The sequence below is a fragment of the Pseudonaja textilis genome, chromosome 3 (assembly GCF_049901715.1).
Source record: "Pseudonaja textilis isolate UNSWEBS1 chromosome 3, rPseTex1.2, whole genome shotgun sequence".
Classification (NCBI taxonomy): Eukaryota; Metazoa; Chordata; class Lepidosauria; order Squamata; family Elapidae; genus Pseudonaja; species Pseudonaja textilis.
In genome coordinates this window covers 100,295,549-100,311,335 of record NC_141992.1, presented here as the reverse complement: position 1 = coordinate 100,311,335, position 15,787 = coordinate 100,295,549, and the positions used below count along the sequence as shown (strand labels likewise).

The 15,787-nt window shown below is 42.2% G+C and overlaps 1 protein-coding gene across 1 annotated transcript in view; it reads left to right on the top strand.

Annotated features, from left to right (window-relative positions):
- PAPPA2 (pappalysin 2) overlaps positions 1 to 15,787 on the top strand; it is a 180,782-nt gene that overhangs the window by 31,666 nt on the left and 133,329 nt on the right. Inside the window, exon 3 of the mRNA XM_026703214.2 lies at positions 14,037 to 14,182. Coding sequence (XP_026558999.1) covers positions 14,037 to 14,182 — 146 coding nt within the window. The remainder of the gene's footprint in view (positions 1 to 14,036; positions 14,183 to 15,787) is intronic.

Genomic DNA, 15,787 nt, shown 5'->3' with positions numbered 1-15,787 from the left:
AATACTCAAGCAAACTGGCTAAGCAGGGCCACCATAGACCAGTCAGAGTGGCGCCTCCACCCATCCCTGTTCAAAGAAGCAGCAAGAATATTCGGACAACCAGTGGTAGACTTATTTGCCTCCCCTCTCAATGCCCAGCTCCCGAGATTCTTCTCAAGGTACCCATCCCAGGGGGCGGAGACTTACAACGCGCTACGCTGCCCGTGGCCCAAAGGGCTCCTGTACGCATTCCCCCCACTAGCACTGATGCCCAGGGTCATCCAGAAGTTGCTACATGAGAGAGCGGAGCTACTCCTCGTGACTCCTTACTGGCCCAGAAGGCCATGGTTTGCGGACCTCCGCAGTCTATCAGTGGCCCCTCCCTGGAGGATCCCACCAGACAGGATCTCCCTATCTCAAGGTCCCCTCCTGCATCCAGATCCTCAATGATTCCAATTAGCCGTCTGGAGGTTGAGCCGGAATGCCTGAAGAGAGAAGTTCTCTAGCAGGGTTATTGATACTATTCTAGCTGCCAGACGGCTCTCAACCATTAGAATTCACAATGCCACATGGGCCATTTTCTGTAAATGGTGTAACAAGTTCCAAATTAATCCAGTTTCTCCTTCTGTTGCCCAAATCTTAGACTTCCTTCAGGAGGGACTCAGTAAGGGGCTGTCCCCTAATACATTGAAACGACAGGTAGCAGCTTTAACAACGGTTATTTCCTGTGAGGGTGTTGGTTCCCTTTCCCATCACCCCTGTATTCGGGCCTTTCTTAGAGGAGCCACTAATTTACACCCTCCAACTGTGCATCGGTACCCAACATGGGACCTTAACAGAGTTCTTACTTCACTCACTAAACACACCTTCATACCCTTAAGGGAGTCAACTCTCCAGTTCCTATCATATAAGGTAGTCTTCCTTGTAGCTATTACATCTGCCCGTTGAATCTCGGAAATCGCCACCTTATCCATTAGAAGGGACCTTTGCGTATTTCATGCTGACCGGGTGGTCCTCCGGCCTGATCCCACCCTTTTGCCCAAGGTCAATTCCGTTTTCCATAGAGCACAGGAACTCATCCTTCCAAATTTTTGTCCCAGGCCATCCCAGGAAAGGGAAAGGCAATGGCACACGCTTGATGTGAGACGAGCTCTGCGAATCTACATCAAGCGCACAGAGCCATTCAGGAAATCAGAGGCCCTATTCCTCTCCTTTTCAGCCCAAAACGCAGGGTCACAAAGTGTCTCTGCCCACCATAGCCCATTGGATAAGAGCAGCAATGGTCATACCAGTCACAAGCTATGCAAGTGCCCAGAGGTATAACAGCACATTCTACCAGGAGTGCGGCAACCTCGGCGGCTTGGGCCACTCAGGCACCAATAACCAAAATCTGCCGGGTGGCGACTTGGGCATCCCCATCACCTTTATTAGGCACTGTAAAATTGATGTATTTGCCTCAGTAGAGGCTTCCTTCGGTAGACGGGTTCTACAGCGGGTTCTTAGAGATCCCAAGGAGGTTCCGGACCAGCTGGATTCCCTCCCGTAGGACTGGCCCAGCTTTGATATGTCCCACTACTGGATGCTCTGAGCAGCTCTGAGGAGAAGGGGCATTGGTTCTTACCTGATACGCCTGTTCTCTTTGAGCTGCGAAGAGCATCCAGCCCCACCCAAATTCTCTGTCTGGTGGGGTCTTGTTTCGGCCAATGGACCATTAGGTAGTTAGGATGAGAGCACGAATGTTTTTCCTCTCGTCTTCGCAAAACTGGGGAACGCTATGGAGGAGTCACGTGGAGGAGGAGGAGCGTTCCTCAATTCAAGCTCAGCCTATGAATGCAGAGACTGAAGCACCTCCCACTACTGGATGCTCTTCGCAGCTCAAAGAGAACGGGCGTATCAGGTAAGAACCAATGCCCCTTCCCTGGATCAACCAGGGACTTTGCAATGTCCCTGGGATCAACAGGATGTGCCCTTGTCAATCATTGTCTCTACGGGACAGTTTAGGTCCATGGGGACCGGCCAGCAGCTGAGATATCGACGGTGATCTTGGAGAATCAAGAACTCCCGTCCAACCGCCGGGACACTAGCTCTGCCCTCCCCCGTAGCGGAAATTTTGAGTAGTTCAGAGAACCAGCAAATACCACCTCTGACTGGAGATTTTATAGTATCCTTCCACTTCCACACCCATCAAGCAACGCCCACAGAACCAGTACTTATGAATGAATGAATAAATAATTAAATAAATAAATAGCATCCTATGAAGGGATGTTAAAAATGGTGGAGCTACCTTACTTGTTCACCTGTCCCTAGGGTTCCCAGGACTACTGGCATAACTAGATCTTGAGGGACTTCCAGAAGTGACAGTGATAAAGCCAACTTCGCTTCAGGTGAAGTTATACATTTATTTATTTAGTGGCAGGAGATTTTCTGTTTCATTCCCAAATTCTGTTCTTGTGTTGCCTAGATTTTTTTGCCATCAGCACACCCATAAATGAGTTAGTGAAAAGGGCCTTTCCTAGGACTGACCCTGGGTATATTCACTTAATACAGGGTCCCTGGGCTTTCTGAGCCTCCAGGAGAAAAAAACAGAGTGTTGTACTGGTTAAGGAATTGGACCCCCGTACTTGGTTTGGGAGGTGTAGCAAACATTGATCAATAGTAGTAGAAGCAATTAATACATCGCCTTTGTTCTGCTTCCCAAATTTAACTGCCCTTGTTTGCATTCTTTCCTCTTTTATGCTTATTTGTATGCCCTGATTTATAGGCTGTTGGCTTATTTCTGATGACACTTTCCTGATTTCTGTACTGCCAACAGCCAGATGGTTCTTCTGCACCAAGCCAGCCTCTGATTCATGCCCATGATGATGCCATGTACTGGCCTGAATATTCCTATATTTGAAGAGCACACAAGAACAACAATAAGGATGGCCTGGAAGCTATTATCTGTTTAATTTTATTGGCAGGTGGATAGAAATTAGGTAATACTTAATCCAAGCATTTGATTAATATTTAGTTCATCTGTTGCTTGTAAAGTGATCAAAGAATTGGCATGTAGAAAGGCAAATAAGGTACTGTGGCAGCAATGATCAAAGAACAGAAAAGTTTGTAAATTAGAATGTGAATGGAAATGTAGAGAAAACAAATTTCTTTCACAGCTAGATTGCTCATCGAAACATGTTACAAATTATTTCAGACGTGACAGACCCAAAGTAAGTTATGTCTGTATTGTTCATCCTCTTACCCCAGTTCTTTACATTCCTTATCTAAATTTTCCTTCCAAGGCGCTGTTATCCAACTCTGAGAAGAAAAATAACTAGCTTCTTTTCCAGTGATATGGTTGTAAATGTTTGGGGACCATCCAGTCTCATTTTTGTTGCATTGCAAATGAAGTCAAGCATTCTGGCTCTCTGTTCATGCATTGTTGTATCTTAGAATGGAATAATGAAGTTTGGGGGGACCTTGTAGGTCATCTAGTCCAGGGGTCACCAACCTGTTGGATCTCAGGGGCCACCAAACTCGTACTTTTAAATCCTGATGACCACTGATGTGATTTTTTAAAAAAGATAACATATTTAATATAAACTTTTTATTTTTTATATTAAATTTAAATGTACTATTTAAAATTATTTTTTTAATATATAAATATACACTGCTCAAAAAATAAATGGAACACTTAAACAACACAACGTAACTCCAAGTCAATCACACTTCTGTGAAATCAAACTGTCCACTTAGGTAGCAACACTGATTGACAAACAATTTCACATGCTGTTGTGCAAATGGAATAGACAACAGGTGGAAAGCATAGGCAGTTAGCAAGACATCCCCAATAAAGGAGTGGTTCTGCAGGTGGTGACCATTGACCACTTCTCATTTCCTATGCTTTCTGCCTGATTTGGTCACTTTTGAATGCTGGTGGTCTTTTCACTGTAGTGGTAGCATGAGATGGAGTCTACAACCCACACAAGTGGCTCAGGTAGTGCAGCTCATCCAGGATGGCACATCAATGCAAGCTGTGGCAAGAAGGTTTGCTGTGTCTGTCAGCGTAGTGTCCAGAGCATGGAGGCGCTACCAGGAGACAGGCCAGTACATCAGGAGACATGGAGGAGACTGTAGGAGGGCAACAACCCAGCATCAGGACCACTACCTCTGCCTTTGTGCAAGGAGGGACAGGAGGAGCACTGCCAGAGCCCTGCAAAATGACCTCCAGTGGACCACAAATGTGCATGTGGCTGCTAAAATGGTCAGAAACAGACTCCATGAGGGTGGTATGAGAACCCGACGTCCACAGGTGGGGGTTGTGCTTACAGCCCAACACTGTGCAGGACGTTTGGCATTTGCCAGAGAACACCAAGATTGGCAAATTCATCCCGGTGCCTTGTGCTCTTCACAGATGAAAGCAGGTTCACACTGAGCACATGTGACAGATGTGACAGGGTCTGGAGATGCCGTGGAGAACGTTCTGCTGCCTGCAACATCCTCCAGCATGACCGGTTTGGCAATGGGTCAGTAGTGGTGTGGGATGGTATTTCTTTAGGTGGCTGCACAGCCCTCCATGTACCCACCAGAGGTAGCCTGACTGCCATTAGGTACCGAGATGAGATCCTCAGACCCCTTGTGAGACCATATGCTGGTGCAGTTGGCCCTGGGTTCCTCCTAATGCACGACAGTGCTAGACCTCATGTGGCTGGAGTGTGTCAGCAGTTCCTGCAAGACAAAGGCATTGATGCTATGGACTGGCCCGCCCATTCCCCAGACCTGAATCCAATTGAGCACATCTAGGACATCATGTCTCACTCCACCAACACCACGTTGTACCACAGACTGTCCAGGAGTTGGGGGATGCTTTAGTCCAGGTGTGGGAGGAGATCCCTGAGGAGACCATCCGGCACCTCATCAGGAGCATGCCGAGGCGTTGTAGGGAGGTCATACAGGCACATGGAGGCCACACACACTACTGAGCCTCATTTTGACTTGTTTTAAGGACATTACATCAAAGTTGGATCAGCCTGTAGTGTTTTTTTCCACTTTAATTTTGAGTGTAACTCCAAATCCAGACCTCCATGGGTTGCTAAATTTGATTTCTATTGATAATTTTTGTGTGATTTTGTTGTCAGCACATTCAACTTTGTAATGAACAAAGTATTTTATAAGAATATTTCATTCATTCAGATCTAGGGTGTCTTATTTTTGTGTTCCCTTTATTTTTTGAGAGGTTTATATTAAATATAAAAATGTTTATTTAATTATAACAAAAATATAACAAGAAAATCAGAGCCCCACCCCCCCCATAAAAAAATCTGGTCTCCTGTCATTTCATATCTCCCCCAAGTCAGAGGAAACCTCTCCTTCCTTTGCTTGGTGTGGTTGCCTGGAGTTGGGGGAGGCAAGGAGGACCGAGCTGGAAGCCTCCCCCTCACCTGGAAGCCTCCCCCTTATCCTGGGTCTTTAAAACCTGACTTGCTTCTCCACTGCTGCCTCCTCCTTCTCCTCGTCCTCCTCCTCCAGCACCTCCTTCTCTGGGTAGGGTGATTATGAATTAACTGAGTGGCTACATTGATACCCCAGCTGCTCTCTTTCCCATGGTAAGATTTGGTGTGTGGAGAAAGTAGCTGGCAGCTGTTACTTGGTGGTCCCACGGGCGAGGCGAAGTCATCCCGGCCCCATTTAAGACATACCAGTCACAAAACCAGAGTCCAAGCTGAGTTCACTTTCCCCTGCCAGGAAGAGTGGCGGGCGCGGGCGTACACAGTTCAGCACAGCGGGCAACCTCCACTCTGGGCTGATGAGCTATGTGCTGAAGACCAGATGGCTGTTGGGAAGATGGGGCAACAGGGGTGATACTGGCGGCAGATGGACTCAGCAGCTTAGGCCTGGCCTGCGAGGGAGTGGGGGTGGGGGGAAAGGAACATCTGAACTGGTTACCTCCTGCCTCTTGCCTCCACGCATCGAGGAGGTTGAGCGGCTGCCAGCAATGCCCTCAGGGAAGATGTTGGAAGCGGGAGGCTCAGGAGCTTCTCTCCCTCCTCGCCAGAAGCACTCACGCAAAGCGCTCACCGCCCCTCTGGACCCGGACAAGCCTCCTCCTTCCCGCTGAGCATGTGAGTGCTTCTGGTGAGGAGGAAGTGAAGCTCCTGAGGGTAGGGATGTGTGAGATCGCGGCATCAGAGCCCTTCCTGGGTATTTCCTGGCCTGCGAGGGGACGGAGCGATCTCCTGCAACCCCCCCGGGAGTTTCTCTTCCTCCTCGCCAGAAGCACTCAGAAACAAAGCATTCACTGTCCCTCTGGCCCCCGACAAGCCTCCTCCTTCCTGCTGACCATATGAGTGTTTCTGGTGAGGAGGAAGAGGGGGTCGAGCCTTCCCCTCGCAAACATCTTCACCTGAGGGCAGCTGCTTCCTGCAGCTCAGGAGGTCTGTGCTCTTCCCACTGCTGTTTGGCTCCTTGATGCGCGGAGGCAGGAGGCAGTAGCCACACCATGGGTTTGCTAGGGAGACTGCAGGAGTTCCCCACCTCCCGGTCTCAGCATGCTGCGGCCCACCAAAATTTTCTCACAGCCCACCAGTTGGCGACCGCTGATCTAGTCCACCCCACCCCCCGCCCAAGCAGGAGACCCCGCAGTGCACTGCTCTTGTTAGTATTATCTACACACCTTGACTTAAGAAGTCTTATCATTCCAGTACCAACAGCCAAAGCAATCACTTAAGGGGAAAAATATCTTTACTGCATGAGAGGTAAAAACCTTAAGGTTTATTGTGATTATTTTTTAATATATTAAAGTAAAAGGTATTTCATCAGGGAGGGAGGGAGGAATGATTATTGCAATATTTCTCAATCTGGTACCTTTGTGATATATGCATCTCCCAGAATTCTCCAGATAATGTAGTCCTTGCTAAGAATTCTGGGAATTGAAGTCCACAAATCACAAAGGTGCCTCGGTTGAGAAATGCTGTTAATTGTTAATATCTAAAGATACTTGTAAATTGGCAAAATTTTAAATTTTCTGCTTTAGGATACTCGGTGCTTCCTGGTTTTCTGAATCAAGGTCTTGCTTGTTTTCCAAGTTAATTACTTCTGATCGGCTGGATGGACTGGACATTAACATTTGAACCACTATAAGTTCATGTATTTGCCACATGCTAAATAAATAAATAAAATTTCTGATCACTTCTTATAGCTCTGGCCCTTGAACGTGACCAGTGGCTTTGTTCCCTAATTATTGTTATTATTTTTGCTCCAATATGTGATCTTGAGCAACTGTTATTGATGTTGTTATCCATTCAGTTGTGCCTGACTCTTGGCGATTCTGTGAGCTGGGTCTCTCCACATCTTTCAGTCTTGCACTACTTCTTTGTGTTTTTCTGTGCTGTGGCTGTTGTCAGCTTTGATGGTGTCCAGCCACCCTGTTCTTTGGTGGCCTGGTTTCCTTTTACTGTTAACTCTTCCAAGCATAATTGCTTTCTCAGTGAATTCCCTCACATGACTTGACCAAAGTGAGTGAGATGCAACTATTATTACCTTCTTCTAATTGCACCAGCCATTCCTTTCTACATGCAGCCTAAAAGCAGAGTGCCAGAAGCAGGAGTCTCCCATTACCCTCAATCACCTGCCTCTGTCCTCATCCCTCACCTTTTAACTTTTTGAAGCAAAGAAAGAAGCAGGGAGAAAAGTAAGCTGGTTATATGTCAAAAGGGTGATAAAACCACTGCTTATTCGGCAGGAAAGGATACAATTGAAGCAATACAACACCTTGATTTCTGGAAGAAGAGAAGAATTCCAGAGGAGAAATGCTCAGTAATGGGAAACTGCACTACTAAACTGTTACTTATAGTTTCTAGAATTGGATCTAAGCCAATTAATTTGCAGAGTTAAATGTTTTGACTTTTGAAGATCCTAGCCTCTCAGGGGCATGTAAGGGAGTGTTGAATAATATATCCTTTTTATACAAGAGCCCTGTTCTTTCATAACTCTCAGTAGGTTTTTGGACATGGTTAATCTATACTGTACGGCCATAAAAGATATCCTTGTTGGGAATAGATGCAGTGTGCTCCCTTTGATAAGTTGAGGAACAAATGAATCTGATCTAATTTTGGAGACTGAGGGGTTTGGCTGGATTCCAGGTTATTTTCTCAGATCTGGATAACAACGGTAGAAGCAATGCAGTTGAGACGTGGACTAACAAACTCTTCCATTATATCATGGCTTTGAAGTTCCCCTTATTCTACAATAAATCCTTTGAGTTCCATAATAAATGTAACTGTTTTGGGCAATTTTGTATGAGAGCAGATGGGTTGAGTGACATGTGTGCTACTTTTAGAGACGTGTGCTAACTACAAGAGCCGCGGTGGTGCAGTAGTTAGAGTATCGTACTGCAGGCTACTTCCGCCTGCCAGCAGTTTGGCAGTTTGGGTCTCACCGGCTCAGGGTTGATTCAGCCTTCCATCCTTCTGAGGTTGGTAAAATGAGGACCCAGATTGTCGGGGACAATATGCTGACTCTGTAAACCGCTTAGAGAGAGCTGTAAAGCACTGTGAAGTGGTACATAAGTCTAAGTGCTATTGCTACTCAAATGGAAGTGGAAGGATAAAAAGAAGCAACTGGCTTTTCTAAAAAAAATGCACTTGCAGACAATTACTCAATTGAGTAATATACATGCATCATGCACCAGGAGGTTGTATGTTAGAAGATTCAGATTCTATTGAGACCTTAAGGTTAAACACAGATTTTAGCCACCTCTTGCACATCTTCAGAATACTCTTGCTCAGGAGTTTCAAAATTACTGCTAAGCCTCTCCTTAGTCTCCAGAGCATCACCACAAACCAAGTCTGATACAAGAATTCAGTTATACTTTGATGTATCAGAGAGTTGACACTTTCAATACAGTAGGAATCTCAAGTGTGCCTTAAATAATTTTGGGTTCTGGCCTTATTGAGATTCCTCACTAAGAGCATTCCAGCCAAGAAGAGCTGCTCCCATAATAGATTAATATAACTGCTTGTGTCTTTTTTTTCCCTTATCAATATCCTCTGGCTGCCTGTATGGCTCATCATAGCTTCAGAAATTTTTTAAAAATTACCAAGTCTTATGTATGACTTAGGGTTAGTGTACTATAACAAAAATAGAGCTGGGTGGTTTTTGGGTGAATTGTATTTACTTTAATGCGCTAGTAACTTAGATGAATTTAGTACTGTATAAGTAGTAAGATAGATTGATTACCCAATTTGAGCAGTGTTTTCAAGAGCTTTAATTATGGCATTAATATAAACATTTAAAAAGAGAAAGGCAAGTATACAACCTTACTTCACTTTTTTTTTAATTGGTATTGGCATGAAAGGATCGCTCAGGCAGAATCTAACCTATATTTGGGCATTTCCAAGTAGCTGCATAATCAGAAGCTTTCATATAAATAAAAATCTTACGACTTCAGTGGTTGTTTTAATTAATCATTTGTCATTTGTTGAAATATAGGCCACACGTTTTCTGTTCATACAAACATGTTCTTGTTTCCCTTGTTCTTATAGCCCTGTACATGTGAGGGAAAATCTATGGTAACAGTTACTGGATTTGTTACATAGTGTTCCATATTACTGGGAAAATAAATCTATATGTAGGAAAGATAGAATGAGTTTCTTCTGCCAAGCCTCACATAGCTGTCAAACACAAGTGAGAACTGCATGAATTACAGAAAGGCTTTTTTAATACTGAGGCAAAAACATAATATTAAAAAAAAAATGAAAGAGTATATTTCTTGACTAACTAATAGTGAGTCAATTAAGGTGGAATCTCTTTGAAATGCTTCCTTCTGGTGATATTACCTTTTCTCACCTAAACTGAATTCTCCTTCCCGGTTTCTTTCCCACCATCTCTCACATCCTCTTACTTTAGATGACTCCCCATAGAGTAAGAAGGGTGTAGGCTGAACACCTGCTGCTTCTTCACTTAAGGACAATTATTGGGAGACTTTGGATTTTTTGAAGGGGCAATTCATTTCAAGGGAGCCATTTGCAAATGGAAGTAGGGATCCCTGACTTTGAATTCAGGATATGGAATTTGGAGTCTGTCAAGAATATGAAATTAATGTTGTTTCTGTTTTAAAATTATATCCAGATGCAAAAGAGAGTGGGAATGGATTTTTGGCAGTTGTGACATCACTTACAGGCCATTCAAAGTTACAGTTGAAAAGTTTATCTCAGAATATAATTTACTTCTTGTGGATTTTTCAAGCAAATTTCTGGCAACTTTTTTGCGTGTGTGTATAAATGTATTAATGCACGCATTTGTCTAATTTTTGTAGATACATTTAACATCTTCAAACAACAGCATCTTGTTCTTGGAAAGGACTAGATAGGTGAATAAAAAGACCAATTTCAGTCTATACATCAGCTGACTGTGCAGCCATCCGTGATAATAAATTGATATGGCGCCTGACTCCCAATGACTAAAACAGCTATATTGTAGTCAAATTCTTTTATTTCCTCTTAATTAAAAATAATGTAGTTAGCATCATTTTCTCAAGGAACTAAGTTAATTAAATACATTTTTGAGCCCCAGTGAATCTCTTGACAAAATCATCTGTTTCACATAGGTGAGAAATTACCAGAAAAAAAAGTATCATTGGGAGCTTCTTATTCTGTAAAGCCTGTTTTGAACAGTCCTATTTATTTTGCAACTGATTATTTTATTAATTTTCTTCAGAACATGTAGGAGTTAACAACTATTGAGTAGGAATAAGACATACATTCATATCTTTTGTTTTGCTTGTCTTCCGTTCATCTGTGAGAATAGATATAGAATAGAATTCTTTATTGGCCAAGTGTGATTGGACACACAAGGAATTTGTCTTGGTGCAAATGCTCTCAGTGTACATAAAAGAAAAGATACATTCGTCAAGTCAAGAATCATAATCACACTTAATAATAGTCATAGGGTACAATAAGCAATCAAATCATACTAGGAAATAGTCAACATATAGTCAAATTGCTATAGAAAGGGGTAACCTTTCTATAGCAATAAAAATGCTTTGAGCTCCCTATTATATACTGTTTTAGACATGGGGAAGATTTTTGGATCAGAAGACAACTCATCCCTGAGGTTGAGATCAGTATATCTTGTCACTCTCCATTTTATAATTATTTCACCAAAAATAGGTTAATGAGTGACCAAAGACTTGAACTGAAATTCCTGCCTGATCCTATTTCATAAGCTTTCATCACCAGGATTGTTAAGTTCACTCTGATGAGAGATCACACCCAGTTCCACAATTTAATTCAGAGCCAAACCAGATGTTACATTAACTTTGTGATAAGCAGGAGTTGTCCCCAAAACTGGGCTCTTGCTTGATTCAAAGCCGATAAGTCACCGAACACAAGATGTGATACAAAATTATATTTTTATTTTGGTACCAAGATATAAGGACCTTGGACTTGAAAGGAACCAAGGCCCTGATTACAATCTAACAGCAATTCTTATAGTTAGAGGATGGTCCCATCTAACCCTTTGCCCTTCCCCTAATAATGCATGTATAACAGATAATATTGATTGGTTATTTGGATTACAGCCCCCTAAACCTTTATGCTTGCTATGCTAAATAACTAAATGTCACGTCATCTACCGATTCTGTGGGCGTAGCTTGGTAGGCATGGCAGGGGAAGGATACTGTAAAATCTCCAGTCAGAGGTGAGATTTGCTGAGTAGTTGGTAAGGAGCTAGTTGTTCATGATACAACTTTTGTCTGCAATATACATGTGAAAGCCTGCTTCTATCCTGGCACCCTGTGAGATTTCATATCTTAAGCTCTGCATGTAGACAAATACTCTCTACTGCAGATAGGACTCAAGAGCCTTGAAAGAAAAAAGCTCTTCACTCCCATGTTGAAATCTATATGTGAAGGTACTGCCTTAATAAAGTTAGTGTGTCTGTCTGTGTGCATGTGCACACAAGCATACTTGCATACACATTTATTTGAGTTAGTGTTTGACTCCTGGCCAGTGGTGGGATTCAAATTCTTTTACTACCGGTTCTGTGGGCGTGGCTTGGTGGGTATGGCAGGGGAAGGATACTGTAAAATCTCCAGTCAGAGGTGGTATTTGCCGGTTCTCCGAACTACTCAAAATTTCCATTACCGGTTCTCCAGAACTGGTCAAAACCTGCTGAATACCACCTCTGCTCCTGACAATGCCTGGACTAGTCCCTTCAATTCTTTTGGTAAAGTTTTTCAGAAGTGGTTTGCCCAGGCTTGCTTCCTACAGCTGAGAAAGAGGGACTGGCTTCCAAGGTCACTGAGCTGGCTTTGTGCCTAAAATGGGCCTAGATCTCACAGTCTCCCAGTTTCTAGTCTGATGCCTTGGTTGCTACATCAGTCTGGCTCAAACACAAATGGTAGGAAGATTAAAAGCAGCTCTAGTGACCTGCCATAGTTAACAAAAAGCAAGTTATGATTCCCCTCCCTCCATTGTCAAGAGTATTGCTGCTGTTGCTTATCAGAAGTGTTTGCATTATTTTTATTTGCTCGATTTTATTTGAGTTCATTCTGATCTCATTCCCCTCTTGCTATTTCTCTGATACATTGCAAACTTGTGGTTGCACAGGAGCTGAAATCTGATACTAACAGATAACAGATAATCAGAGTTGGATGGGACTTTGTAGGGTCTCCCAAGTGGGAAACCCTACACCATTTCTGACAAATAGCAGTCCAATCTCTTCTTGAAAGTCTCAAGTGATGGCGCTCCCACAACTTCTGAGAATGGGAGATCAGCAAATTAGAACGGGAGGTCAGCAATGAGACTTCTGGTTGTTGTTGTCTTTACAGTGATACAGAAATTTTAACTTCTCAACTTGAAAACACGGGAAAAGCTTTCATTGAAAAGGTGTGGATTTTTGTTTTTTAATATTTATTGGGAGTAAGAAAATATCAAAACAAACCCCAAAAGCTTTTGGAAATGAATCTTCCTCCATTAATGGCTTAACTTGATATTTTGGATGCATTGCTTCTCGGTTGACGAGATGGAAAAGAAAAAGAGCTGGAAAATATGGGAAATGTAATGTGAAAATTTGGAAATAATTGATTGGGTTCCATGTTAGAGAGTCCCCACTTCTCCCTTTAAGTAACAGAAACAATGGTAAATTTGTATGTTTTAACCTTATTTGGTAAAATTATACTGAATGAACAAGTTGGGTAGGCATATGTATGTAAAGACCAGAACTTTAAGGAAATTCTCGATTGATGCGCATGTCATAGGCCTTGGTTATTGTTGTCTAAAATGAAATGAAAAGGTTATTGATTGCATATCTGTGTTGTATTTATTGGTTGTGTCTGGAATATGCTACTTTTCATCATCTAAGTGTTCAATTTTATTTGCTATTATGGAATAATAATTTAAAAAGTTGTAGAGTGATTTGTAATGAAATTAAAGAAACAGAGAAAAGTTTGTTGTGGATCTTTCAGACAATGGAGAGAAAAGTCCCTCTACAGAAAATAAAGATAACACTCTAAATATGATGGACCTCAATCCAAATAGGGTCCCCAGATACATAAAACATCCTACCTGGAACTTAAAATCAGAAGGGAAGAGCTTGTGGCCGGCCAGGCTTTGGCACAAACAGCTGGAGCCTTGATGTAACAAAATTAATAGGATCCTACTCCTGTTGCAACCTTTTTGTTCCTTGCTCTAATACTGCATTGTGCATAATATTTTATTTCAAGTCACTGCTGAATCAAGGGATTGTTTGGATGCCCCTAGATCTGCATTAAGAAGAGATAATTCTCTGAACCATAAAAGCGCATGGAACTAAAAAACACCCGAACTGTAATATAAAGATGTATTAGTCCACTGTTGTTTGTTCTGACTGGCCCAAGCTCTTCCCAAATTCAAGAAGAGATTTTTCCAGCCTGTAACTTTTGCTTGAATTCCCTTTAAATGCTGGAGTTTAAATACGGATCAGCCTATATGCAGCACATGTGTCCCACTCATGAAGATGTTCGATTTAAATTGAACTAAATTTTATTGTGATTTATCTGTTTAGTTATTAACATTTTCCTCTTTCCTCTACCGACTCTGCAGGGCCTATATGAGCATGAAGGAACTTAAGGAGATCCTTCAGCTGAACAGCACACACTTCCTCAATATCTATTTTGCCAGCTCTGTGCAAGAAGAGCTAGCTGGTGCTGGCACCTGGCCTTGGGACAAGGATGCCCTCAGTCACCTGGGTAAGTATGAGGCTTATTGGTTGACTTTGGTACATATTGTATACTTGTTATAGATGCAGAGACAATTTCTTGTAGTGGTTAAGGTGTTGGCCTACAAATTAAAAGACCTTGAGTTCTACTCCCGCCTTAGGTGTGAAAGCCAGTTGGGTGACCTTGGGCCAGTCGCATTCTCTCGGCCCAACTTATCTCACAGGTTTATTGTTGTAGGGAAAATAGGAGGTTCTTAACATTGGTATATTCGCTGCCTTGAGTTGGATAGAAATGAAAGTCAGGATAAAAATCTTTAAAAAAAATAATAATGATTCAACACTGTCGTTCATGGGATAAGCCCAGTTTAGGCTAGCACAATGATGTGCAGTCATTTCAGGCTGAGAGTTATATTGGGAATGTGGGAGTAGACAGGGTTAAGGCAAAAATTGTTTTGGATTTAATTTTAAATAAATGTGAGAACATTCTACAAGTATTTAATAAATGTTTCCTTTGTTATTTTAAAGTGAAACTGCCATTTAAATGTTGAGAGGGTACAATTATGGTTTATCATACTCCACAGTTATAGATAATGATTCTTAAAAAGTCAGTATTTCCTTTTCTCTTACCACTTATTGCTTGCTTCTTCTATCTATAGATAATACGGGCAGTCTTGACTGTCAAATGTGACATGTACTGACATTTTTTTAGCCCCTTTTAAGTATTTTGTCATTAATTGGATTAAAAAGTCACACAAAAGTGTTAGGCCAACCTGGTTATTTTATTGTAAAGGAGAAGATATATACTAAATGAAGTATTTTTTTTATTTACTGGATTTATATGGCTGCCCATTTCACACATATGACTCAGGGTGGCTTGCAATGTTAAAAACGATAAAATCATGTACAGAAATATAACATTCATAGAAACCAGTAGAAAGATCTCAGAGCCAAACTCCAAGATTCAACACAGCCAGACAAGAGGCTTCATTCAACACTTGGACCCCAGAGTCTTATCTTCAGGCCTCACAGAAGGACAACAGGGATGCGTCCCATCTGATCTTTGGAAGGATGGCATTCCAGAAAGTGGGTGCTATGATAGAAAAGGCTGCTCTCCTAGGCTCTGCCAGCTTGTTATTCTTCAGCTGATGGCATCCAGAGCATGCATGGGATGGGTTGAAACAACCAGAAACAGAAAGTCCTGCAAGTGACCCTTATATTCTTATAGAAGTTATAGTCACTTCTTATGAGACGCGCAACTATGTATATTTGACAGATAGATGGACAGACAAACATAACTCCTCTTCCTTATTTGCCTACCAGTTTGTTTTGTAATCACAGCAAATGTACGTTTGAATGCATTTTACATGACATATCTATGCAATAATGATGTAACTGAGTTGTTGATTAATAAATGTTTGCAGAATCTGCCAGATTTATTTCCTATCAGGCAAAACCTTTTTGTATCTGAGAATTTATCTTTGTAGTATTGTTAGAAGAAAAGGGGGGAAAAGCCAGAGCTGTAATAGAGTAATATACAGGTTATTGTTTTGGTTGTCCTAGAAGTACATAGACAAATTTAATCTATGAATATGGTATCTTCATATATCTTCTTTTTGGAAGACTGCCAATTGGAGCA